This window comes from Rhinoderma darwinii, chromosome 7 (assembly GCF_050947455.1).
Source record: "Rhinoderma darwinii isolate aRhiDar2 chromosome 7, aRhiDar2.hap1, whole genome shotgun sequence".
Classification (NCBI taxonomy): Eukaryota; Metazoa; Chordata; class Amphibia; order Anura; family Rhinodermatidae; genus Rhinoderma; species Rhinoderma darwinii.
The window spans coordinates 43,919,372-43,944,587 of NC_134693.1; the positions used below are offsets into that span (position 1 = coordinate 43,919,372).

Sequence of the window (25,216 nt, forward strand, 5' to 3'; positions counted from 1 at the left end):
TCCACCCAGCCCCCTACCCATATCATATCCACGATATATAAGTTACTCCTTTCACAGCGTTCCCAACAACTCCCCTCCTTCTGCGGGGCCTGGGAGAGAGAATTGCATACTACATTTACTGACGCACAATGGAAGCGATGTTTCTCCCTCTCACAAAAAGCATCTATAGCCACTAGGGCCCAAGAAACTAGCTACAAAATAGTATCTAGATGGTACCGGGTCCCGGCTGCGCTTCATAAATGGTATCCATCTATGCCTGACAATTGTTGGCGTTGTGGTGATGTAGGAGGTTGTATGTCTCATGTTTGGTGGAGTTGCCCCTTGTTGAGGAGTTTTTGGGATGCGGTACTTAAATTGATATTGGAGGTTACTGGAGTCTCTGTCCCCAACTCTCCGGAAGCAGCTCTTTTATTCATGTTCCCGATGCCAATACAAGTTTATAAAAGCTCACTAGTTAGACATCTCCTTCAGGCAGCAAAGTCAGTGATCCCGCGCAGGTGGAAAACGGCAATACCTCCAACATTAGATGAGTGGTTTCGGGAAGTTGCCGCGATACAGCGAATGGAACACCTGGTGGCTCACTCTCCGGCAGCTGTGGTAAAATACACATCTACGTGGTCTCCTTGGATAGTGTTTCTTTCTTCTCCTTCCTACCTCACGGCTGTAACCTGAGTTGGCCTATGCTCTTGTGAAATGTACTGTGACGCTTGCTGGCTGATGTTTTTTCACCCAGAATACCCCAGAATCGGAGTCCAGGATCCCCCTTGTCCTCTCCCCTCCCTCCTACTCCTCCCCCTCTGGGGACCTTTTTCTATACTTTCTCTTCCCCTGTCTAGGGTAATGTGCCGCTCCCTCTCTGTTTGAATTAAGTGGCCTCACTGTGCCTCCTGATGTTTTGCTGTAAGAATTCTCCATGCTACTGTTGTATACTGCGCAGTGTCCTTCCTATTGAGATGTGATGCACATTATTGATTGATTTCTCTTTTTTGTTGTTGTTCTGATTTGTTTTTGATTTGGTCCACTGACCTTGTTTGTCGGTTCCATTTATGGTGTGGAGGCCTTCCCTCCACTATGTTGTGTAATTTTGTGTTTTGAAACTCAATAAAAAATTTTGAATAAGAAAAAAAAAAAAAAAAACAAACTGATCTTGAAAGATCTCTTTTGGAAAGTTTCATTTTTATTCATCCAACCCTCTTTTTAGCCAAATAAAATATGTGAATAAAACATCGGCACAAATAATACATTGGTGTAAAAAGATCCTAATCCTTTACTCCGCCATGTTGATGTGCAGCCATTGTAGCCCCCCATAATATGTTAAATTGGTCACCACTGATCTAAGCAAGGAAAAGGAGGACTAAAGACATTTCTGCGCATTTTAGAGGCAGGCAGAGAACTACAAGATGCTGGAAGGTGAGGGAGATGCTACTTTATTCTAATAACATACACAAGTATAATGTACCCACAAGTACTGCTGATCTATGCAAAACATATATCTATACTAGGTAGAAAAGTGCAGGACTTCAGAGTAGAGTAGCGGGTGCTATGCGAACCTGACCTTGATCCAAATGGTCCTATAGATACACACAAAATGATCGCAGCACTCCAAAAATTGGTTTCAAATAGAAATGTGGTTTATTGTTCCATGTCAAAAAGCAAACTACGTTTCAGTCCTCTCATAGGTCTATTGAGAAAGCTTATTTTTTGACATGGATCAATAAACCACATTTCATTTGAAGCCAATTTTTGGAGTGCCGCGATAATTTAGTGTATATATATATATATATATATATATATATATATATATATATATATATATATATATACAGAAAATTAAAGTGACACTTTAATATACAAATATGACTTGTTCTCCATTTCACACCCTTGTTTGTGGATTACTTTTCTTTTTTTTACAGCTCACAATGCAGACGGTGATACTTATAATGATACAAATAAGAATAACAGCTGAACACACGATCAATGTAGTTACTGTAATGTTCAGTTCATTAGAACTGTCATTACCGGGGGGATCCGTTCTTGGTCTAGTAGCAGTTGTAGTTGTGGTTGGCTCGGTTGTCGGAGCGGGAATTGGTTGAATAACAAGAGCGGCTTGAGCTAGATTTGACACATCAGATCTTTGAGAGATTTTATCAATTGCGACTATAGCAAAGTAAAGGATTGTGCCATTTTTTATAACAACATTTTCTGGCACGAAAGAGAATGATTCTCTGGATCCAGCTGGCAAGGGAGTAAGATCAGCAATGTTGATCAGTGTTGATCCATTAAAGTTGGTTCTGAGGTCACTGGGGTTAATATTCATTCTTAAGTCATAACTTGAAGCTGGAGAAAAGAAGTCAAATATATAATATCACATCATTGACTCACCCACATATATCTACATCTGTTGCTTTTTATACTTGATTCATTTACTTTTATTCTGTTTCTGCTATCTATCTATCTATCTATCTATCTATCTATCTATCTATCTATCTATCTATCTATCTATCTATCTATCTATCTATCTATCTATCTATCTATCTATCTATCTATCTATCTATCTATCTATCTATCATCTATCCATCTATCCTCATATCTGTTTTATATTTATCTAATATCTATGTATTTAATCTCTCTCTCCTTTTATTTATCCAGGGGCGTAGGTATAAGAGGTAGTAGCTATACACATGCCTTGGTGTCTGAAGATGCACAAATGCCTCTCTGCCACATAAGACGACATCCGTATTATTATTATTGGCACATGGTAGGGGGGCCTGTATTGGGACTTACAAGCATTTGTTCTCTGCTATTTGCACACATATATATCATAATCCAGTATGAAACATTTTATTCTACTGCAGAGTTACAAATAAAACATATTACTCACCAATCCCCTGGTCCAGATCATCACCAGTGGCCGTCCAAGATAAAATTATCATATCATTATTAATCTTTGCCTGCAAATCGGTTATTCTCTCAGGTTTATAGATATCTGGTTGCGGACCTGAGGGCACATTAGATACCACAAAAGACCCTCCTGAAGCTGTTCTGCTGAATTCTTGAACATTAACATTTTCATCTGCAATTTGAGGGCGTGGGGGGTTCATGGTAATAGTACCTACAAAAAGATTTACATTAAGAGTATTGGATTATTTCATATAATAACAAAGTCTCATTGAATTGTTTAAATCCTGCCTTCCCCTATGTAAATAATTGGCTAATGGCACGGGGACCAGGTTACAGCTGATGATAGAAGTCTATAGAGAGAGTAGGGGAAGGAGGGAGCAGAAGCAGAGTGAGAAAGAGGCAGAGAGACAGAAATGCTGCTGCAGCTTCCTAGTAAGTGTTTTGTCACCCCAGTGCTGCATTCTCAGCTGCACTTCTCATTACTACTGTATGATGTCCTCCATGCTGCTGCAGCTACTTTATATGTGATAGATAGACATAGGAGAGCAGGTTTCTACTCTTTTCTATGTGTGAAGTGTATAAAAGACGTGATAGCAGTTAGGCTCTGACCACTAGCTCAGAGACAACTGAGAATTAGAGATAGCGCCTGCAGAGGGGGAAAACTGCTAAAAATGCTATATACAAGTTATATAATGGCCAGAAATACTGTTATTTCTCATGTACACACGTATGACAGCTTATTCTGAAAAGTCACCTTAATGATTAGGTACGCTTTAAGTATTTCTTCATCTTACTAGTTGGCTTGTTGTGCACTGAAATTTAGTGGCATTGCCTCTAGTAGCAACCAGCTGTAATCGTATAGATTCAGGTACCAACCTTTCATTTCTTTAAATACATTTAAATAAATATCTTACCATCTATGATAAAACCTGGAACATAGAGAGCACGATTCCTGGGCAGCACCAGGCGACTTTTACCCTTACTATTATTTTCAACTCGTACTTTTAAACCATATCTTCCATTTGCTGAAAACTGTGTGAAGTATTTTGAATAAATTCCATCATTCTTCAAAATATCAGGACCTAAAAACAGTATTTTATCAAGATATTTACTTAGTGTTTTAGTTCTATTGCTACTAAATCTGCTAAAAAAAAATCTGCTAAAATCAACCTATTATTTTGATATATATTGCTTGGTTTTAAAAAAAGTTACAAAGTAAATCCTCAGACAAACAAGCCATTTTATAGCTCTTGAAACAGTATCTAGTGCCTAGAAATAAGTAATTATATGAGAGCATCATTAATATAAATAGGAGAATTATGCCCTTTGAGCAGATTCTTTGCTAGGAAACCTAAATGTCTATTTACACCTATTGTTGCCGAAGAAACCCAATAAAAAGTTTATAATGGAATTATAAGTGGACATGTACATATTCTGTATAGATGGAGAATGGACCTCGGAATAATTTTTCTGGTGGTCAGTAGGCCTGGGGGCTCAGAGTAAATGGTATTGAGCTTACATTCAGAGTTATGGTCCTCTTACACGGCCGACATAGGCCTAGGGAAGGAGCGCCGATCAATGAGACAGCTCGTTGATTGGTGCTCCTTTCACAAGGAGCTATGTTTGGGTACGAGTGATCGTTACTACGATTGCTCGTCCCCATACATTTCTATCATGTCGGCGGCACGTCTACCTACTTACACAAGATGTGCTGCCGACAACGATAATATTTCTTATTATTAAGAATGTTTGCTCGTTCATCGGCTAATCTTTGCCCTGTTTACACAGGGCAATGATCGGGATGGCCGATAATTGGCCCATGTAAAAGGGCCTTTGGTTTTGGGATGTGGCCATGGTAATAAATGTAAACAGTTGCAAGTTATTATTATCGCTCCCAAAAGACAGTAAGTTAACCACCTCTTCTTTGTACTTAGTATGAATGCTGTAACCATAACAAATAAAAAAAATTGGGCAATTGTAACAGCGCTATTAAACATATATAGTTACCTGCTCCATTGTCCAGAAGTTCTAGGGTCACTATTGGTCCACTCACAGGTTCAATTATTGCATTGACCTTTGCTCCAATGATAGGTATCAGTCCTTGACTCACTGAGGCATAGATAACCATAGGGTTGGGATATTGGTTTGCGTCTTGGTTCATATGAGCATTTACAATAATCGGAAGAACTTTTTCATCTGAAGCCTTGGAATTCACAACTAAACCTAAAGCTTCAACTGAACTACGTGAATTGCAAAGACCGTAATGCCAGGGTCCTCTCTAAAGAAAAGTAACAGAAAACCCTCATCATCACTAAATTTAGCACAATAAATCGATAGAAAATTGATATACTGAATTAGGCCTCATTTACACGAGCGTATTATACGCGCGTGCGACGCGCGTGCTTTTCACGCGTGTCGTACGCACCTATAATAGTCTATGGGGCTGTTTAGACGATGCGTGAATTTTGCGCAGTGCGCGTGCGTTGCGTAAAACTCACGACATGTTCTAAAATCGTGCGTTTTTCGCGCATCACGCACCCATTGAAGTCAATGGGTGCGTGAAAACCACGCATGCCGCACGGAAGCACTTCCGTGCGAACTGCGTGATTCGCGCAAGAGCTGTCAAACTCCTGAATGTAAACAGAAAAGCACCACGTGCTTTTCTGTTTACAAACATCCAAACGGAGTGTCAAATTCGAGATGAGCGCACCGAACTTCACCGGGTTCGGCCAAACTCGTTTTGACCGAAACCGGTAAAAAATGTTCGGGTACGCGACGTCAGGAGACAGTCTCTGTCCACGGTGCTGAAAGCGTTAAACTGGTTCAGCACCATGGACAGTGACTTCCGCTCCGAAAATCCATGAACCTGTAAAAAAAAAAAGACGTTCTGACTTACCGATAACTCCGGTCCGACCTCCCGGGATGACAGTTAAGTCCAAGTGACAGCTGCAGCCAATCACAGGCCAAGCACAGGCTGCAGCCAATCACAGGCTGCAGCGGTCTCATGGACTGCGGCGTCATCCTGGGAGGTGGGGCCGGATGACGAGAGAGGGACGCGTCACCAAGGCAACGGCCGGGAGACCGGACTGGAGGAAGCAGGCAGTTCATGGTAAGTTTGAACATCTTTTTTTATTCACAGGTTGGTGTATATTGTGATCGGCATTCACTGTCGCGGGTGCTGAAAGAGTTACTGCTGATCAGTTAGCTCTTTCAGCACCTTGGACAGTGACGGGCGTCGACTAGCCTCATCTCTATGATGGCGGCTGCGCGAAAATCACGCAGCCGCGCATCATACACGGATGACACACGGAGCTGCCAAGTGCCTTTTGCGCGCGCAAAACGCAGCATTTTTTGCGCGCGCAAAACGCACACGCTCGTGTAAATGAGGCCTTAGGTACATTTTTCTGGGGGAAGTTGCTGTCAGCTGATCATTTTCATTGCAAAGGGTGCTGCAGGGGAAATGTAGTATTACATGATGGTCCTTCACATTAATGGCAGTCTATGTAATACATGGTCAGCCCACATCTGTCAGATGGAGAGCTTCTGTTTGTTAACAGCTCTCCATTGTGGCTCATTGGAGGGAGGTCCTGAGTGACGGACCCCCACCTATGACATCCATATGCCCTAATAAGGCAGTTTACAAGGGCTGGAAAGGGGAACTTTAAGAAGATGCCTTAGACTGGACACACATTTCAGATAGCTTTCGGCCGAACAGCTGTTTGGCCGAAAGCTATTCCTCTCAACTCCCTCATACACTTGCACGCTCGGCCTTGCAGCAGCTTATCTAATAACTACCCAAAGGATCAGGCATATTGAAATTCAACATAACGCTTTTATCTCTATCTTATTTGCTATGTATACGGGACATCATGCTTTTATGTTTATGTTCAAACACCTAATACTTGTACTTGATTCTTCCCTTTGCAAAAACACACAGTTGAAGGACTACTCCATTTTCTAAGTTACTGTAGCCACCACTAAGGGGAGATTAGGAGCCTAATGCATAACGCTTATACATTAAAGTCCCTAAAGTCTCTCTAGTGGTGGCTGCAAGCAACATAGTCATGGTGTTAAAGAGGGGTAATTTACAAATGGGAAAATAATGTTACCTCTGCTGTTCCCGGGATAGCAAGCCTGGATGATTTTGAAGTGGCGTCACTGATGAATTGTGCCGAAGTATATCTAAACCCCTTTGGATCTTGCAAATTTATATTCGGTATTACAGTTTGCCAAGTAACTAAAAAGAAAGTGTCATTCCCCACTGTATTATCAATGTAAACAGTGCCATTCAAACATTGTGCTGGTTGAAGACTTAAGCCAGTGCTTTCCAGCTGTTAAAATAAGAAGATTTAATGTAAGTGATGATCAGGGTAATGAGCGGTTCTAATCCATGTAAACTTTCTATAATCTAATACAATGGAGCAATAATGAAACATTCACCTGTATAGATTGTTTAGTAATGTCTCCATTATTTGCTGAAATTGAACTGAAGGCATCAATTAAGCCATTTGCATCTACATTATCTGTGGCTAAAAGCGTAAATCCACCTGGAAGAAATCAAACATTTTATTTTTTCTCAGTGTATTAGTTAATAACTTTATGACTCACTATCGATAAATTAAAAGTTTTTACCAAATATCATCTATATTGTAAGCACATAAGGTCTTGTGCATATGACACACAACATCCCTGTAGTTCATAGATGTAGACACTCTATATAGCGCCATATGCTGCCTCTGTTTAGAGCTGTATTACAGGGATATTCTTCATAGAATGCCTCCGTAATAATACATCCAATTAATAAATTTATCTCTGTCGGATTCAGAGATACATTTGGGACCATAGATGTCTATGGGTGTTATATGATGACTCCATGCCACTCAGAGGTTCTATAAACTCATATTACAGTAGTGTGCATGAGGTCTAATACCCAGATTTGTTGTAAGGAGTCATTTAAATGCTCACCTGTAGTTTTTGCAATATCTTTAAGTTTCGGTTCTTCAGCTAATCCCAAGAATATGACATGAATTATGGCCCCACTCTGAACAACTTGTTGGAAACAAAGGTTGGTATCATAATTATCTTCTCCATCTGACAGTAATATGACCTCAGTTCCATGAGATGAACCGGACATTCCTTTATTTACCTGTGCAGTTACATGATATATGGCTAATAAAAATACACGTTAAAGAGTTTTTCCGGGTATCAAGAAAAATATAAAATTACCTGTAAAGCATTTCTTATATGTTCTTTATTCTCCCCCTCCTGTTTGAGCAGTACAAATTTCTTTATTTCTACTTTCAAGTTAGTTACCGTCCCAGGACTGTAAACTCGTTAGTTCCGGTCAGTGGGTGGTCCTTGAAGCAAGTGCGTGCCATTGCCATGTTAACTTGCGTCATGACTTCTGTGTCAGACGCTCCCTCCCACTCGCACTCTCCATAGCTCCGCCCACTAGTCTTACATCTCTTCTCCTCCCACCCACCCGAACTCTCCCTACACAGCAAGAGGGGCAGGCTGGCATTAGCAATAGACTAGCCCTCCAGCATTAATAATGATGTAACGTTTTGACCCGACTTTGGGAGGATTTTGTAGCGTGTACGAGACTGTGTCGACACAGTGATAGGAATGCTGAAACAACTGAACTCCTGCCGGTGCAGCGCACGGTACAGAAATCATGAAAGTGGCTGAAATTTCTACAGGAGCTTTGTTAGTAAGTTATATATGTCTGGAGGTAGGGTACATTTTTAGATATTTTATTTCCCTGGAAATCCCCTGTAAGGGTGGAACATCCAGTGCAATATATGAGCGCAGGAACCAGACAGGTGGCAGATTTTACACTTTAATTCAGAAATGAAATTAGTGTCTGTGGGTTATACAGTGACACAATATCAGTCTCTGCAAATATCCACATATCACAGTCACAGGCTTCTCCTCAGCTCCCACCTGCCACATCTGTGACGACAGTCCCAGCAGTTCTCAGCCACTCCTGTAGCTGTCTCAGTCTCCACAGATCTCTCCAGATGCTGCTCTCTTTCCAGACTTTCCATTCGGGGTCTCTCTGTAGTCTCTCTTTATACTCTCCTCTCATGAGTTTCTCTGCAGTCTCTCTTTATACTCTCCTCTCATGAGTTTCTCTGTATTCTCTCTTTATACTCTCCACTCATGAGTTTCTCTGTATTCTCTCTTTATACTCTCCACTCATGAGTTTCTCTGTAGTCTCTCTTTACACTCCCCTCTCATGAGTTTCTCTACAGTCTCTCTTTATACTCTCCTCTCATGAGTTTCTCTGTAGTCTCTCTTTATACTCTCCTCTCATGAGTTTCTCTACAGTCTCTCTTTATACTCTCCACTCATGAGTTTTTCTACAGTCTCTCTTTATACTCTCCTCTCATGAGTTTCTCTGCAGTCCCTCTTTATACTCTCCACTCATGAGTTTCTCTGTAGTCTCTCTTTATACTCTCCTCTAATGAGTTTCTCTGCAGTCTCTCTTTATACTCTCCTCTCATGAGTTTCTCTGCAGTCTCTCTTTATACTCTCCACTCATGAGTTTCTCTGCAGTCTCTCTTTATACTCTCCACTCATGAGTTTCTCTGCAGTCTCTCTTTATACTCTCCACTCATGAGTTTCTCTGCATTCTCTCTTTATACTCTCCACTCATGAGTTTCTCTGTAGTCTCTCTTTATACTCTCCTCTAATGAGTTTCTCTGCAGTCTCTCTTTATACTCTCCACTCATGAGTTTCTCTGTAGTCTCTCTTTATACTCTCCTCTAATGAGTTTCTCTGCAGTCTCTCTTTATACTCTCCTCTCATGAGTTTCTCTGCAGTCTCTCTTTATACTCTCCACTCATGAGTTTCTCTGCAGTCTCTCTTTATACTCTCCACTCATGAGTTTCTCTGCAGTCTCTCTTTATACTCTCCTCTCATGAGTTTCTCTGCAGTCTCTCTTTATACTCTCCACTCATGAGTTTCTCTGTATTCTCTCTTTATACTCTCCTCTCATGAGTTTCTCTGCAGTCTCTCTTTATACTCTCCACTCATGAGTTTCTCTGCAGTCTCTCTTTATACTCTCCACTCATGAGTTTCTCTACAGTCCCTCTTTATACTCTCCACTCATGAGTTTCTCTGCAGTCTCTCTTTATACTCTCCACTCATGAGTTTCTCTGCAGTCTCTCTTTATACTCTCCTCTCATGAGTTTCTCTGCAGTCTCTCTTTATACTCTCCACTCATGAGTTTCTCTGCATTCTCTCTTTATACTCTCCTCTCATGAGTTTATCTACAGTCTCTCTTTATACTCTCCTCTCATGAGTTTCTCTGCAGTCTCTCTTTATACTCTCCACTCATGAGTTTCTCTGCAGTCTCTTTTTATACTCTCCTCTCATGAGTTTCTCTACAGTCTCTCTTTATACTCTACACTCATGAGTTTCTCTGCAGTCTCTCTTTATACAGTTCTTGCCAGAAACTAGTGCAAGATACCAGTTTAAAGGCCGTTTATTGTACATGTATTTATAAATTAATTCTAATTATGAGTCTAGTTTCAAGATGTGACTAAAGGGGTTATCCCAAACCTTTCTTAAAAATAATCCACCGTGGGTCTGTGCTGGTTCGCTAGTGCTCAGTGATCAGTTGCTATCGCTAATAGCCACTCATTTTGAAAATGTCGTATTAACATGGCGCCAATTCAAATGAATGTGTGAACAATTAATACATTGTCGCAGCAAGTACCCCAGTGGGGGAGTCACACTTTCTATCAGGTTTCTCCTCCGGCCCATAGTAGAGGAAGTCCTGAGTGGGCAATATGTGTGCTCTTGTATCTATATACTCTAAAAGGACAGATGGACAGAAGGGACAACCATTTTTACTTCTGTAAATACCTTTTTATATAATATTTTACAAAGATATCTTATTCTACATTACCTGAATTCCAGCAAGAATTCCAGAACATATATTTGTTCCCCCAACTGCAACCGTTGGAAGAAGTTGTTTTAGCTTCTGACGTTCTGCATCACTTTTTATTTGGATTAATGATGATTTTATAGTGGCAGAGGTTGAAAATGTCACCATTCCCACATAAGAATCAATCTCAATGACTTGTATAAGGAAAACCTCTGCAGCCTGGTACAAGCGCCCAATACGATTATACTGTGGGGGAAAAAAACACAAATGCATTCAATTATATTTGTATTTCCATTTTAAAATATTTCAGCTTTTCTAACAGTTTTATTTGAATAAAGCACACTTCATTTGGACATGATCAAGACAATTTTTCAGCCTCTGCATGTATATAAGAATGTTTCCTTCACTGACAGCAAGCTGAGATCCTGGTATATTAGAAAGTAGCAGAGATTTTCATTATTAAATGAAATAATTTTTTTTTACTGGAAAACCTCTATAATGTAATAGAGAGTCATTAAAGCCACTGTGCACCTACATTTTCTGATATGTCATAGAAAAAAATACAATCTAGAGATACTGCCAGATCATATATTATAGGGGACAGACAATGGGGGGAATTTATCAAGACTGGCGTTTCATACGCCAGTCTTAATAGAAAGAAAAATTGGAGTAAACTGCAACACTAAGATTTGGAGGCAAAAGCCTTTTAATAAATGTGTCATATCTTTTGGTCGTACCGTGCGCCATGATTGTTGCGCAAGGACCGCGAGCGTGCATCATACATTCCCCCTCGTCACCCATAACTTAAAAAATACACATACTCACCTCAGCGCTCCTCTTCGCTGCTCCAGCTTCCTCGTCACTCCAGCGCCGCTCGTAAAAGATGCTGACACCGAGCAGCATCAGGACCTTATACACGATGTAGAACTTTAACATCATCAGTGATGCTTCGCATACAATGTCCTGGTGCTGCATGATTTTGTTACATTGTATGAGCTGCCCGGTGTTATTGCATTGTATGGAGTGATGAGAAAGGCGGAGGAGAGAAAAGGAGTGGTAAGTATAATTATTTTATTTTTTTAAGTTTTTCTTTTAATGTCCAATTGGGGGGGCAGAGTAGTCAAATCAAGAAGGAAAAAATGAGGGACCAGCCGGGGTCCCTACCTTGCTACTTCGCATAAAGAGAAATCTACACCAGCTAGGCCCACTTTCCCATAGGCCACGCCCCTTCATGCAAAAGTGGCAAGGGTGACGTAAAAGTCCAAAGGTCGCAATTTGCATTGCAAGTTGCGACTCTGGTCTTTTTGCGGCTTTTCTATGCCAGAAAGCTGGAGTAGAAATGTTGATAAATTACACCCAATATCTCTCCCAAAAGAAGCCAACAGTAGCAAAAGGGGCAAGACGTCCTGATGAGCAATGCAGCCTCTTTGTTTTATAGATTAGTAGGGTTATAAACACCCAGAATCCCACTTTATTCCAACATGTCTCTTGAAAATTGAAGCATCTGTTGACAGACACTTGGTTTTGCTCTCAGTCTAAATTAAAAGCATTCTTTAAGCACGAGACATTAGATGTTATAGAGACCACATACACCACCCATGCTTCCAGAGACATCCAGCACTAAAGTCACCACTCGCTCTGAAAACTGCAAAAGTGTAAAGGTCGGGACAGGAATACTGAGGTCAGGAGCTGGAAGTGTAGAAATGATATCATTGGAGCTCATGATCACATCCCAAGTGCTACGGAAATTGCACATTTCATTTTGCATATTTGGAGCTTCGATGTTGTGGTTACTTGCATCACAGAACTTAGTGACCTAAAACAGTAATCACAGTGTTAATCTTCTAAGAGTAAATGCATATTGCTACACAACTTGACAGAATGTCAAACTTTACTAATACTTACATCAGGAAGCGCCTGAATGTACATTAAGGATTCTGTGACAAACTGCCTCTGGTCAGGCACAAAAACACAGCCTTCTTCATAGAGCCCGGTGTTAGGGTCAAAATTACATGAGGAAACTTTACAGGAAGTTCCTTGACATTTCTGAATTTTGTTTTCACCAAAAATATCAACAGAGCACCTGAAAGTTACAATTATGATGTTAGTATTCATACTTAATATGTATTATGCCATAGTATTAGGATAGCTGCTTGCATGACCAGCTTTACGTTGGAATATACCTTGTGCAGTACCTTCTGTTGGTGCCCCCTATATGGTGTTATGTTTTACAGCATCTCATTTTAAGCGGAATACAGTACGGTACCAAAATAACACGCCATACACTGCAAGAAGTGCTAAGTAGCAGTGCCACACAATCCTGCAGATACCACCATTAGAGATGAGCAAAATCGATACTAGACAAATCAAATTTGTTACAAATTTCCACAAAATTTCTGATTTGAGCAAATCAGAGACATTTGGTGTTCATCTTCCACGAATCGATCAAAGTGGCGGCCACCATTTTACAGTTTAGATAAAAACAAGATAGAGAAGAAGTATCACATGACCTCGGGCAGCGTCACCGGTGGGCTTTCCCATATTGCCTTGCATACCCTATAAGGGGTATAGGGTGTGAGTCACTGATGACTCAGTGGATGACAGTCATTTAAGTCATAGCCACTATATACAGCCCAAGCAGGAAATGCTGCTGCTTTGTGGGGATATCGATAGGGGAAAGAGGGCATCAGACAAAGAGCAAGGCCGGATTCACACGAGCGTGTTCGGACTGTGATATATGGACTGTATGCCGGCTGTATTTTCTGGACCGAACACACTGCAGGGAGCCGGGCTCTTATCATCATAGTTATCTATGAGTCCCTGCCTCGCTGCGAGAAAACTCTCCCGTACTGTAATCATGTCTTCATTTTTTTATTTCTAGATGCACTGGAGACACACAAATTTTTTTTTGCAAATATGGGCATACTCTTAAGTTGCATTTAAGGCAGATGGTTTGCATTGGGAAATTCCGAAGGACGGAGAACAGAAAAAGTATGTAAAGGTGATTTTACACAATATAACACATCAATTGGCAGTTATTATGCTCCAATTACATAGAGCAATGGTTGAAATATATGTGGACAAAGAATTGTTAATACGATCGTTCGTCCTCATATATTTGCATCTTTTTACACGGCTCGTTCGGCCCCATACATTTGCATCTCTTTACACAGCTGCCTACAGGCAACCATTTCTTCTTGGCCATATAAAAGATGCGTCAGAGAGTGCAATTGCAGGGAACAAGTGTTCGTACGAGCAGTCGTTCCTCCGATCACTGTTCTATGTAACAGGGCCTTATGGTAAGAATGTAAAGAGGAGATAAAAGAAGATAAGAGTAGAAGGTCACAGAGGAGGTTGCATTTGGAATGGTATCTAGAGGTGATAAAGAGCTTTATATGTTTGTGTAATCATTTGACAATCAGTAGCCAGTGTAGAAAGGGAGGTTGTGAAGGAGCAAGAAAAGCTGTTCACACTGCAGCAGCAATGATAAGAAAAGATTGCACACTGGAAGAGGTATAATAAGGTTTTAAACTTCCTCTAGGGTGTTAATCTAACCAGGCTCTAATAAAAAAAAAAGCCTTATCAGTGAATACTAGCCTGTTATAAAACAACTTTAAAAAGATGCAATAAAAATCAGAACAATGTACAGATAGCAGTCATATTACTACAACTACAGTGTCAATACTAGAGCAGGGAGGAACGAAACTGCCCTAATTCACCTGCCCTAATAAATAGTGAGGTATTTATTCTATAATAGGCAGTCGGACACTGTAATACAAGTCCTCAAATAAATGCCCCCAGAGTTTAGTCCCCATGTGTTTCTTCACGAAGGCTCACCAGGGGAGTGATGGACACAATGGAAAGGCTACAGCTAAAGGTATTGTAAAAATGACCCTGTCTTGTCGTATGGACTGGTGGCATGAGTGCAAAAAGTGAGGTCAGATATGGGAATTAATAAAGATCACCTTTCGTGGGTTAAAGGGAAGAAACAACTTAGGGTCCTCTTATACTTCCCAACATGGGCCGTGTAAACAAGCGCCGATCAACGTAACAGCTCCGTGATCGGCGCTTGTTTGCTTCTTTCACAAGGAGCTATGTATGGGGACGAGTGCTCATTACTATGATCGCTTGTCCCAATACATTTCTATCATGCCGGCAGCATGTCTCCCTGTTTACAGGAAGATGTGATGCCGACAACGATAATATTTTATGCTGCATAAACTATGCAATCAGCCGTTGAACGAGCGTTTGCTCGTTCATCAGCTGATCATTTCCCTATTTACACACATAATCAGGAACGAGCGTTCTGTGAACGCTCGTTTGGCCTATAATTGGCCTGTGTAAAAGGGCCTTTAGTTGAGGATTGAGAAGGTGTATAGAAAAGTTGAAAAGTTTTTAAATTCTGCGGTCCCCATTTCTATTTTGCAGAGTCATCACAAGATTGACTTTGTCTCTATCACACTTCAGCCACCCGGGCATATGTCTGTAACAATTTAGTGTGTTATGTGTGCCTCCTTTACTTTATACAATATATTAATTTATTTTAATTTAAATATACTAATTTAAATGGCTCACCTCGTAGCCTCTACTTTAAGATTCCCTGCAATGTAGAAAGGATGATCTGAACTGTACTCATCAAAAATACCCCAACGGAGATGAGCCCATTCATGAACAAGCACTTTCCCTGAAAGGAAGAAAAACTATTTATAGATCTTTTATTTGAATTACAGCAGGAAAAATAAATCAGCACAGAAGATATCAAAATAAATAAATACATAAAAACAATGTACCGGTTCATTTATGAAGGTTAATATTTTCTAAGCTTTTTGTATCCTGGTGTATAATTTTTTAGCACTAGCCCACACCTATCAAGAGATGGTGTGTAGTCATATGAAGTGTCATGTATATTAGTTGCCAGTTACATGAAAATATTATGGATCGGATAATTACATCTTTAAAATCTATGTGAACTGAAGACGGCTAGAAAATTACTAAACTGGGCGGCAATATCAAATACAATAATAGGAAAAAAAATTAAATTCCTTTCCTGATTTATGCAAACCAGTTAATTTATTAATGAAGCTGAGGTTATATTGGGTTTTTTTAAGCACATAATCAATAAGTTTATACAAGTATAAGCAAGCCAGAGGGCAAAGTTGAGAAAATGTTTTATTACTGCACATTGGCATTTCATCTTTGTAAAAGGTCCAATTGAAATTTACGACATGAACACCTTAGTCTAACTTGTGCATGTGTACTATTATGCATTGAACTAATATGCCCTTAAACATTACATTGGATAATTCTATACTATTGACAAGCCCAACTCAACTCTTAATTTTAGCCAAAGTACTAAATTCTTAAATGGCTTGTCTCGTCACAGACCCTCTGCAAACAGCTGATTTATACATGTACGGTATGACTAGCCCGAGTCTGCCAAGACGAGATCCACTGCTTGTTAGCGGTTCTCTGCTGTGGCTCATAGGGGTCCTGAGTGGTGAACCGCCTTTTATGATGTCCATATGCCCTAATTCACAGGGTGCAAGCAACCGATCAATATTTATGTGAAATATACAAGGAAATTCCATCCATAATGGAATTTAAAGTTTTAGGTTTAAGTTTCATTGAAAGAGTTTATTAATTTAAAGATTTCAATAGCGGCCTGGATGCCTTTCTTGAAAGGTATAATATCACAAGTTAGGCCTCGTTCACATCTACATTGGAGGCTTTGTTTTGGGCCTCTGTCGCAGATCCGACCAAAAATACTAGAAACAATAGCGCAGCATGCTTCCTTATTGTTTCCGGTAAAACCACGGACGCACACCGATGGAACCCATTAAAGTCAATGGGCTCCTCCGATGCAGGAGGTGTCCGTCATGAATCGGAATCGGCGCTTTCGGTATTTCCGTTGTTCTGCTTCTCTGACGGAGCAGTGCAGCGGAAACAGCGACGCAGGTGTGAACCCAGCTTTATATGTACTGGATTCTGGAGACGGTTTGTTAATCCAGTGATTTATTCTCATTGCCATATTTGGAGACGGACATATTTCTCTTAAAGTGGACCTAATCTTTCAGATAACTTTTGAGAATAAGCTGTCATATGTGTTTACATGAGGAATAACACTATATCTGGCCATTATATGACTTGTGATGTGCATTTTTTTTTAGCCGTTTTTCCCTCTGCAGGCTCTTTTATAATTTATATTTTTTCTTCTAATTCTCAATTTTCTTTTTACATATATAGAAGCTGGAGCATGATGGAGGACATGAGCAGTATAGCTGTAAATCCAGCACTGGGGTGAGCTATAACTTTTACTAGAAGCTGCTGCAGCATCTATACCTGATTCTCTGCCTCTCTCTCTCACATTCTGCTTCTCCCTCCTCCCCCTTCACTCTCCCTAGACTTCTATGGGCAGCTGTCACCTGATCCTTTAGTGTGCTGAGAATTTGTCTTGTTTAAAGAGGCTCTGTCACCAGATTTTGCAACCCCTATCTCCTATTGCAGCAGATCGGCGCTGCAATGTAGATAAGAGTAACGTTTTTTTTTTTTTTAAAACTAGCATTTTTGGGCAAGTTATGACCATTTTTATATTTATGTAAATGAGGCTTTCTAAAGTACAACTGGGCGTGTTTAAAGTTATGTACAAGTGGGCGTGTATTGTGTATGTACATCTGGGCGTTTTTACTTCTTTTACTAGCTGGGCGTTGTGAATAGAAGTATCATCCACTTCTCTTCACAACGCCCAGCTTCTGGCAGTGCAGACACAGTGTGTTCTCGAGAGATCACGCTGTGACGTCACTCACTTCCTGCCCCAGTCGATGTAGCTACTTACCTGCAAACGCTGATGCTGCTGCAGAATCAACTGTAGCCTCTGGTGCCGATGTGTCCTCGCTCGTCCGACACGATGCAGGACCTGGGGCAGGAAGTGAGTGACGTCACAACGTGATCTCTCGAGAACACGCTGTGTCTGCACTGCCAGAAGCTGGGCGCTGTGAAGAGAAGTGGATGATACTTCTATTCACAACGCCCAGCTAGTAAAAGAAGTAAAAACGCCCAGATATACATACACAATACACGCCCACTTGTACATAACTTTAAACACGCCCAGTTGTACTTTTGCAAGCCTAATTTACATAAATATAAAAATGGTCATAACTTGGCCAAAAATGCTCGTTTTTTTAAAATAAAAACGTTACTGTAATCTACATTGCAGTGCCGATCTGCTGCAATAGGAGATAGGGTTTGCAAAATCTGGTGACAGAGCCTCTTTAAATGACTGTCATCCACTGAGTCATCAGTGACTCACACCCTATACCCCTTATAGGGTATGCAAGGCAATATGGGAAAGCCCACCGGTGACGCTGCCCGAGGTCATGCCAATAGCGACAACAACATCTAATGTGTTTGACAGGGGGAGGGAGCTCCCTCTGTCACCCGATCGGCACCCACGCAAAGAAAATGCGGAGCACCATCGGGTTTCCATGGCAGCCGGAGGCCTAACAAAGGCCCCCAGGTCCGCCTTCAGCAACTGCCTATTAGGCCATGCCAGAGGCATGGCCTAATAGATTGCCTGTCAGCTTTACACTGAAAGGCAATAATGCTTTGGTATACAAAGTATACCAAAGTTTTATATAAGCGATCAGCCGATCGCATGGTGAAGTCCCCTGGTGGGATTAAAAAATAAAATGTAAAGCAGTTAAATAAAGTTTATGGAAAAAAAAACTAAACTATTACAGTCAAAATAAAATAAAACCACTTTTTCCCCACAAAAAATAGTTTTATTTAGTAAAAGTGTTAAAACAAATAACACATACACATATAAGGTATCCCCGTGATCGTAATGACTTGCACAATAAAATTAATGCATTAATGAAACCGCCGGATGAATGGCGTCCAAAAAAAACGCAAAAACAACGGCAAAATTCTTTCTTTTCTCCCATTTCCCCCATAAGAAAATAAAATAAAAGTTCAACTATAAGTCCTATGTATCCGAAAATAGTACTAATGAAAACTACATGTTGGCCTGCAAAATCAAGCCCACATACGGCCACATTGACTGAAAAATAAAAAAGTTACGGCTCTTGGAATGTGGTGATGCAAAAACAAGTAATTTTATTCTAAAAAGGTTTTTATTGTGCAAACGTAGGAAAACATATAAAACCGATACATATTTGGTATCCCTGTAATCGTGCCAACCCATAGAATAAAGGTAAAATGTTATTTACGCTGCATAGTAAAGGGCGTAAAATTCTAACTTGAAAATCAATGCTGGAATAGCTGATTATTTTCAATTCTCTCCTAAAATAAAGTTAATAAAAGTTAATAGATATATTATGTGCGTCCAAAAATTGTGCAATTGCAAAATGCAACTTGTCCGCAAAAAACAAGCCCTTATATGGCTATGTCGACGGAATAAAATAAAGTTACGACTCTTGGAATGCGACCGTGAGAAAACAAAAAATAATCCTTGGTCATTAACGCGCAAAATGGCCTGGTCATTAAGGGGTTAATTATTAAAAGATCCAACGTGATTATTGACAAATAGTGATAATCAAATAGTCAGGACCCATGATATAAGTCACTTGGCAATTTAAGGTAGATTTGGCAACCATATAAAAGCCAATAGAGGCTGAATGGAGGCTGAAATACTTTATGACAGATCCATTTTTCAGCCTTCATTGTCTTATAAAAGGAAAATACGCCTCTGGGATAAGAAATACGCTCGTTGGCAAAGTGCAGGCAATGCAAATTTTCACTTATCTCTATTCACAATGATCAAGTGGGATTTGAAATACATCTGAAGTTCAGAGAATGCTATTTAAGTTGTTAGTAGTTTTGAGTAGGATGCCAGTAAAGTTTGCTGATACAGAGAAAAATGTTAATATATTTTACAGAGATTATGGAATGAATCCACTATAAGCCTACTCCTTAAAGAGGCTTTGTCACCACATTATAAGTGCCCTATCTCCTACATAAATGGATCAGCGCTGTAATGTAGATAACAACAGTGGTTTTGAAAAACTATAATTTTTCAGCAAGTTATGAGCAATTTTAGATTTATGCTAATTAGTTTCTTAATAGACAACTGGGCGTGTTTTTACTTTTACCAACTGGGCGTTGTACAGAGGAGTGTATGACGCTGACCAATCAGTGACCAATCAGCGTCATACACTTCTCATTGTTCCAGCCCAGCTTCTTTCACTGCACAATCATGCTGGGCTGGAACAATGAGAAGTGTATGACGCTGATTGGTCACTGATTGGTCAGCATCATACACTTCACTTTACAATAACCAGTTGGTAAAAAATAAAAACACGCCCAGTTGTCTATAAGGAAACTAATTAGCATAAATCTAAAATAGGTCATACCTTTGTAAAAAATGATAGTTTTTCAAAATAAAAACCACTGTTGTTATCTACATTACAGCGCCAATCAGATTATGTAGGAGATAGGGCATTTATAATCTGGTGACAGAGAATCTTTAAGCATTGGAGTCTTTTTAGCATATGCTAAGACCAATGGTTTGTCTCATCACGACAAACCTATTCCTATATGCCCTGTTAGTGCATATAAATATCATAGAGGGGTTTCCCACTTGGGACCCCCTTCTATTAACCTCTTGCTGTCATGGACTTGACCTGTCGATGTATTACATTGAGGTCCTTTTATTTCATTGGCTATTGTGTAATACTGCATTTCCCCTGGCTAACTATCGGTTCCCCTGAGACATTGGTTTCAGAAACTAGACCTGCGGCGATCCGCTGATCTGCTTCAATATGGAAAGGGGTTGTCATGTTGGAACAACCCCTTTAACATAAATTATTAAAGCAAACTGAAAAACGAGACTGGGTTACTCTCTCTCCTTTACCGAGTGTTTTTTGTTGTTTTTTTGTGGTTCATATTTTGTGATTTTTCACAAACTCTTCTGTTCCACATTTTTTTTGCCTACAGGCCACAAATAATGTTTCAAGTATCAAAAACTTCAACTTAATAATATTAAAAATGAGAAGCATAATATAACATTCTTCTACTCATAGAAAGTTAAATAACTTATTTTACCTCGAGGCCCATACACTGAGATGAGTGTATCATCAGTTATGAAATTTGGGGTAAGGTGTATGTATTTGCCTTGTTCTCCACAGCGCCCATACTGTTGTGTATATGGATCACTTGCGTGCTTCAGGGTAGGATTAGCGATAATAATATCTGCCTAATGTTATAAACACAGAAATGCATTATCATTATGAAAACAGTCACAACTGAGAGACACAGAGAAGAAAATGTTCTTTCATTTAGTTCTGCGTGGCACACAAATGTTTTTACCTGCAGTACAGTGCACTCAGTTGGGCTCAATCTCTATCAAGGTGGATGATTCCTTCAACTAAGACATCTATTAAATGCCCCACCAATATGGTTCTCATCTGTGCTACTGCAGCTAGTCAACAGCTACCCAAACACCAGTCCTGGGGCTTGTTCAATGGCATGCCAACAACTTATATGTAAAGAGTATCTGTATGTAATGCTCTTTTGAATGTCCCCTTAAATAGGAGTTTTGAGGGTCGTTCAGTGGATGCATTAGTATATATGGGCACCATGTAATTAATGGCATCTAGTAAGGGGGCTGTATTATATCTTTCTTGGAGACTATATTGCTCTATAGACATTTCTTTGACCATTGACACCCATTTGTTTCAGCTGCCATAAAGCACACACATCCTGCTGCACTATACAGACAATGCAGAAAGGAAGTTGTACGTCCAATATGGAAGTCCTCAGGAAGGTTTCTCAAAATAAAAAAAGAAACTGCAACAGCGTTTAAAAACATATTACACACATTATTTCTCTTCTACAGAGTTACAGTTAACAAACCAAATTGATATGAAATACATGAGATATTCTTAAAGTGATCCTGCTTTTTTCTGTACCTTATCATACGTTTCTATTTTGGGTTTTGTATAGTTATTTGCAGACCAGGAATTGGGAATCAAAATCTTCACACTTTGTATGTAGAGCCTCTTGCCTGTGGCATCAAATAGAAAACCTGTAGCTTCTTTCACCATATCCTTAAGAAACAAAAAGGGGGAAAAAAAAGATTGAAAATGCAATTGCTAGATTTATTTCCAGACTGTCATAATGGTGTTTAAAGCATGGACACCTTTGAATACAATTTATAGTTTACATTGCATTACTGATCCTGAACTATGTCCTTTATTATAGTATAGAGCTGCGTACACGATTATGAAATCTCCCAGCATTCTTTGCTGGTTCACTATCTGCACAAAGCTAGATTAAAGTAAAGCTTTTACACCAAGTACTGCGCAGTGACCTGATGTAGAAAAACTAACTATCCCACTCTATGAAAAGAGAACAGCTAAGCTGTGGGCGTATTTCTGTCACCTTAAATGGGGGATTTGTAAAGATCAGAGCTAACAAACCCGGATTTATTCAAATTGAAATAAATGGCTCTGTAAAAGGCTGGTAGCCACTGTAAAAAGTGTGTAACCACTAGGCTACCTAGTCACCCAACGGTCCCAGTAATGGGCCAGCCATGGAGGCAACGATCAATGAATAAATAGTCACGTTTGCATGGTCACCCTATATTGAAATAAATAAGAGAAATAGAAGTATCCAAGTAAGAGTGATTTAGGTAACTTTGGAAAGCTTCACTGGAAAGTGACAGTGAAAAGTCTTCTCCATTGTTGACTGACTGTAGGACCAGCCCATACAGACGTATCTAATAGAAACATGTTAGAAGTTGTGATCAGTGGGTGTTTAGATGCTGAGACCTCCCCATTTCCTAAACACTAGAACGAAGTGCTTGTGGTATTTTGCTGACTGCTTTGTCACACGAGCTTTCCTGGGAGAGCTGTGTACAGGCAATATACTGTCTATTTCAGTACTGCCAAACACCTCCAGCAGAGTCAGACTGGCCCACCAGTACCAGAGGATCCTATGACCTGGACACAAAGGAACACATATTTCTCTCCTGTCCTGGGATCCAAGATTAACTTCTATCTAGATACATTATAACAAGCCCATTAGCTATGTGACAAGGATCTGTTCTGAACACTTTTTTAGCCTCTGCATGTACTGAATTAATTGACCTCAATCAGAAATCTTAAAGACAGTAGAAATTGAAACACTAAGAACATAAAAAAAAAAAAATCATAACTTTTTATTATATGATGATTCAGATTATGGTCTCTTCTAATACTATGCATTGATACATCTAGTCTGGGCAAACTGCAAATGGCTCTTTCTGGGCAAGTCTATGCTAGAAATAGAAACATTATTTGTCTTTTTTTGTTTCTGTATCTTCCTTAGACTTGACTGGTGTGGGGCACGTGTTTGCTTGGTCACTTCTGCATACATTTTCTTCCAGTAATAGGGAACGAGACCCCCTGATCTAGTGTTCCATGGAGTGCCCAGTGTTCGGACCCTATCAATATTTATCTCCTGTGTTTGTCCAAGTGAAAAATAATGACAAAAAAAGTGGAAGCAAAGACAGGGAAGTACTGAACTTGGATTCTCACTTAATGCTCCAACTAGCAAAACACATATAACGTTACTAATTGTTAGTGCTTTTACACAATTTGTGTCAATGCCTTTCTACTACATAGGGAGATAAATGGGCAGTTTTTAAGGTTAATAAATATCACTTATGTTTACCAAACACTAAAGCTTAAAATAATTATAGTTTGTACCTTAATATTCTCAATGATCTGGAGATCTTCCTTGACATTAGGATTGATTGCAATAACTATATCTTCATATCCTCCATTATTGAGTTTAACCATGGAACTCTCAATTTTGGCAAAGATGTGAAAAACGAAAATGAATGCAAAAATATTTCTGGGTGTCATCGTCAACAATTAATACAACTGCATGAATTGAATGCTTTATGAATATTGTTTCCTCTTAGTCTACATTTATATACTCATATGCCTTGTCAGAAATTGTATCTGGACTTTGTTTCTGACATTTTAGTCTGAACATGATTATCTATTTACAACCTAGTAATTTGAGATGAGTCATAAATTGGTTAAATTGAGAAAAGTAAGTAAGTTTCCTTATTTTTCTCTCTTGAGACAATATAGTATAGTACATAGTAATATTAGGTATTTTGAAGCAGTTCTTAGTCTACATGGTGGGTCAAAAATCTGGAACTCAAATATTGATAAGATATTTAATGTTAGAATATTTTTAGGTATCTATTACAGCTGTGGTCATGGACCGCAACCTCCCCATACCTAGCTCCTGCAGGTCTTTGCCTTCCTGTCGGTCGTTGGTTCCCGGCCTTAAAGGGCCAGCATGCACATATGTAATTAATTATGCTCAGATCACCTTGAACTATTAAAGGGTCCTGCCCTTTCTATCCTTGCCTGAGCATTGTTTGTAATTCCCATGTTAGTCTTGCAAACGTTCCCTTAGTCTTACCCTGTTCCCAGTGTTCCCTTGCCCTACTACCTGTACCCTGTATCCTGTTCTGTGTTATTGTTCCTGAGCCTGTTGAGTGATTGGAGTCGTGTCCTGCTGCTCCTGCTGTCGTCCGCCACGTCTGGTGCAACCTGCTGCACCTGCTGTCATCTGCCACGTCTGGCGCAACCTGCTGCACCTGCTGTCATCTGCCACGTCTGGCGCAACCTGCCACATCCACCTCCATCCGTGCTAAAGCCCTTGGCAATTGCCTGGACTATCTCAGGTACTTTCATGCTATGTACTTCTTGTATAGACTTGTGCATTAAATGTGACTTTCCCAGCTGCCTCTCCGCTACGGCGGAGCGGCCTATTGGGTCCACATACCCCTAGATCGTGACAGTATCTCTAACATATGCCACCATAAGCCTCCAATAAGAACTGTATGCAGGTGTAAGACAGCAAGATTTTTATAATCAACTCTGTCGGGACATGGGAAAACAGTGGTCATGTCCAAAAAATGTTGTACCAGACCATGCTAGATTATTAAGAAAAGTTTTAAAATACATTAAAAAAATAAATCCCCACCTGATGATTGGGTTTATATAAAGGATTTCCTGCTACTTGTTTTTGGCAAAATAAAAACCTTATTTGATATTCAATCCCTTCAGTTTCTATTCAATCACCGTTCTACGCATTTATCTTTCTCTCAGTACTATCAATGTAAGGCAATGTTAACAGATAACCATTTACTGCTTTATAAGACAGGGTGGAAAGCCATTACTAGCAACAATAGCTGATAAAAATGTACTGACTATGTAGGATAGTAGTTTTTACTTACAAATATTGGGGGCAAATTTACTATTCAAAATGTGCCCAAACTCTGGCTTAAATTGAGCCTCCGACAAACGTGTGTGGCTTAACGGAAAAGTGGTGTGGTTTAGAAGGGTGACTTAAAACGTGGGTGTGATGTAAAATTTAGGGGTATGGATTAAAATGCACTGC

The 25,216-nt window shown here is 39.8% G+C and overlaps 1 protein-coding gene across 1 annotated transcript; it reads right to left on the reverse strand.

The window, feature by feature from the left end:
- Positions 1 to 1,869: 1,869 nt before the first annotated feature.
- Positions 1,870 to 23,679, reverse strand: LOC142657147 (calcium-activated chloride channel regulator 1-like). Its single transcript, XM_075832196.1, has 14 exons — positions 23,500 to 23,679; positions 21,721 to 21,858; positions 20,855 to 21,005; positions 15,371 to 15,479; positions 12,701 to 12,878; positions 12,387 to 12,611; positions 10,817 to 11,041; positions 7,867 to 8,047; positions 7,342 to 7,448; positions 7,011 to 7,232; positions 4,909 to 5,179; positions 3,816 to 3,983; positions 2,882 to 3,112; positions 1,870 to 2,337 (listed from the first exon to the last, which is right to left on the reverse strand). Exons 1-14 carry the CDS (start codon positions 23,656 to 23,658, stop codon positions 1,874 to 1,876), a joined length of 2,829 nt encoding a protein of 942 aa, XP_075688311.1. The 5' UTR covers positions 23,659 to 23,679; the 3' UTR covers positions 1,870 to 1,873.
- Between the last annotated feature and the right edge of the window lie 1,537 nt (positions 23,680 to 25,216).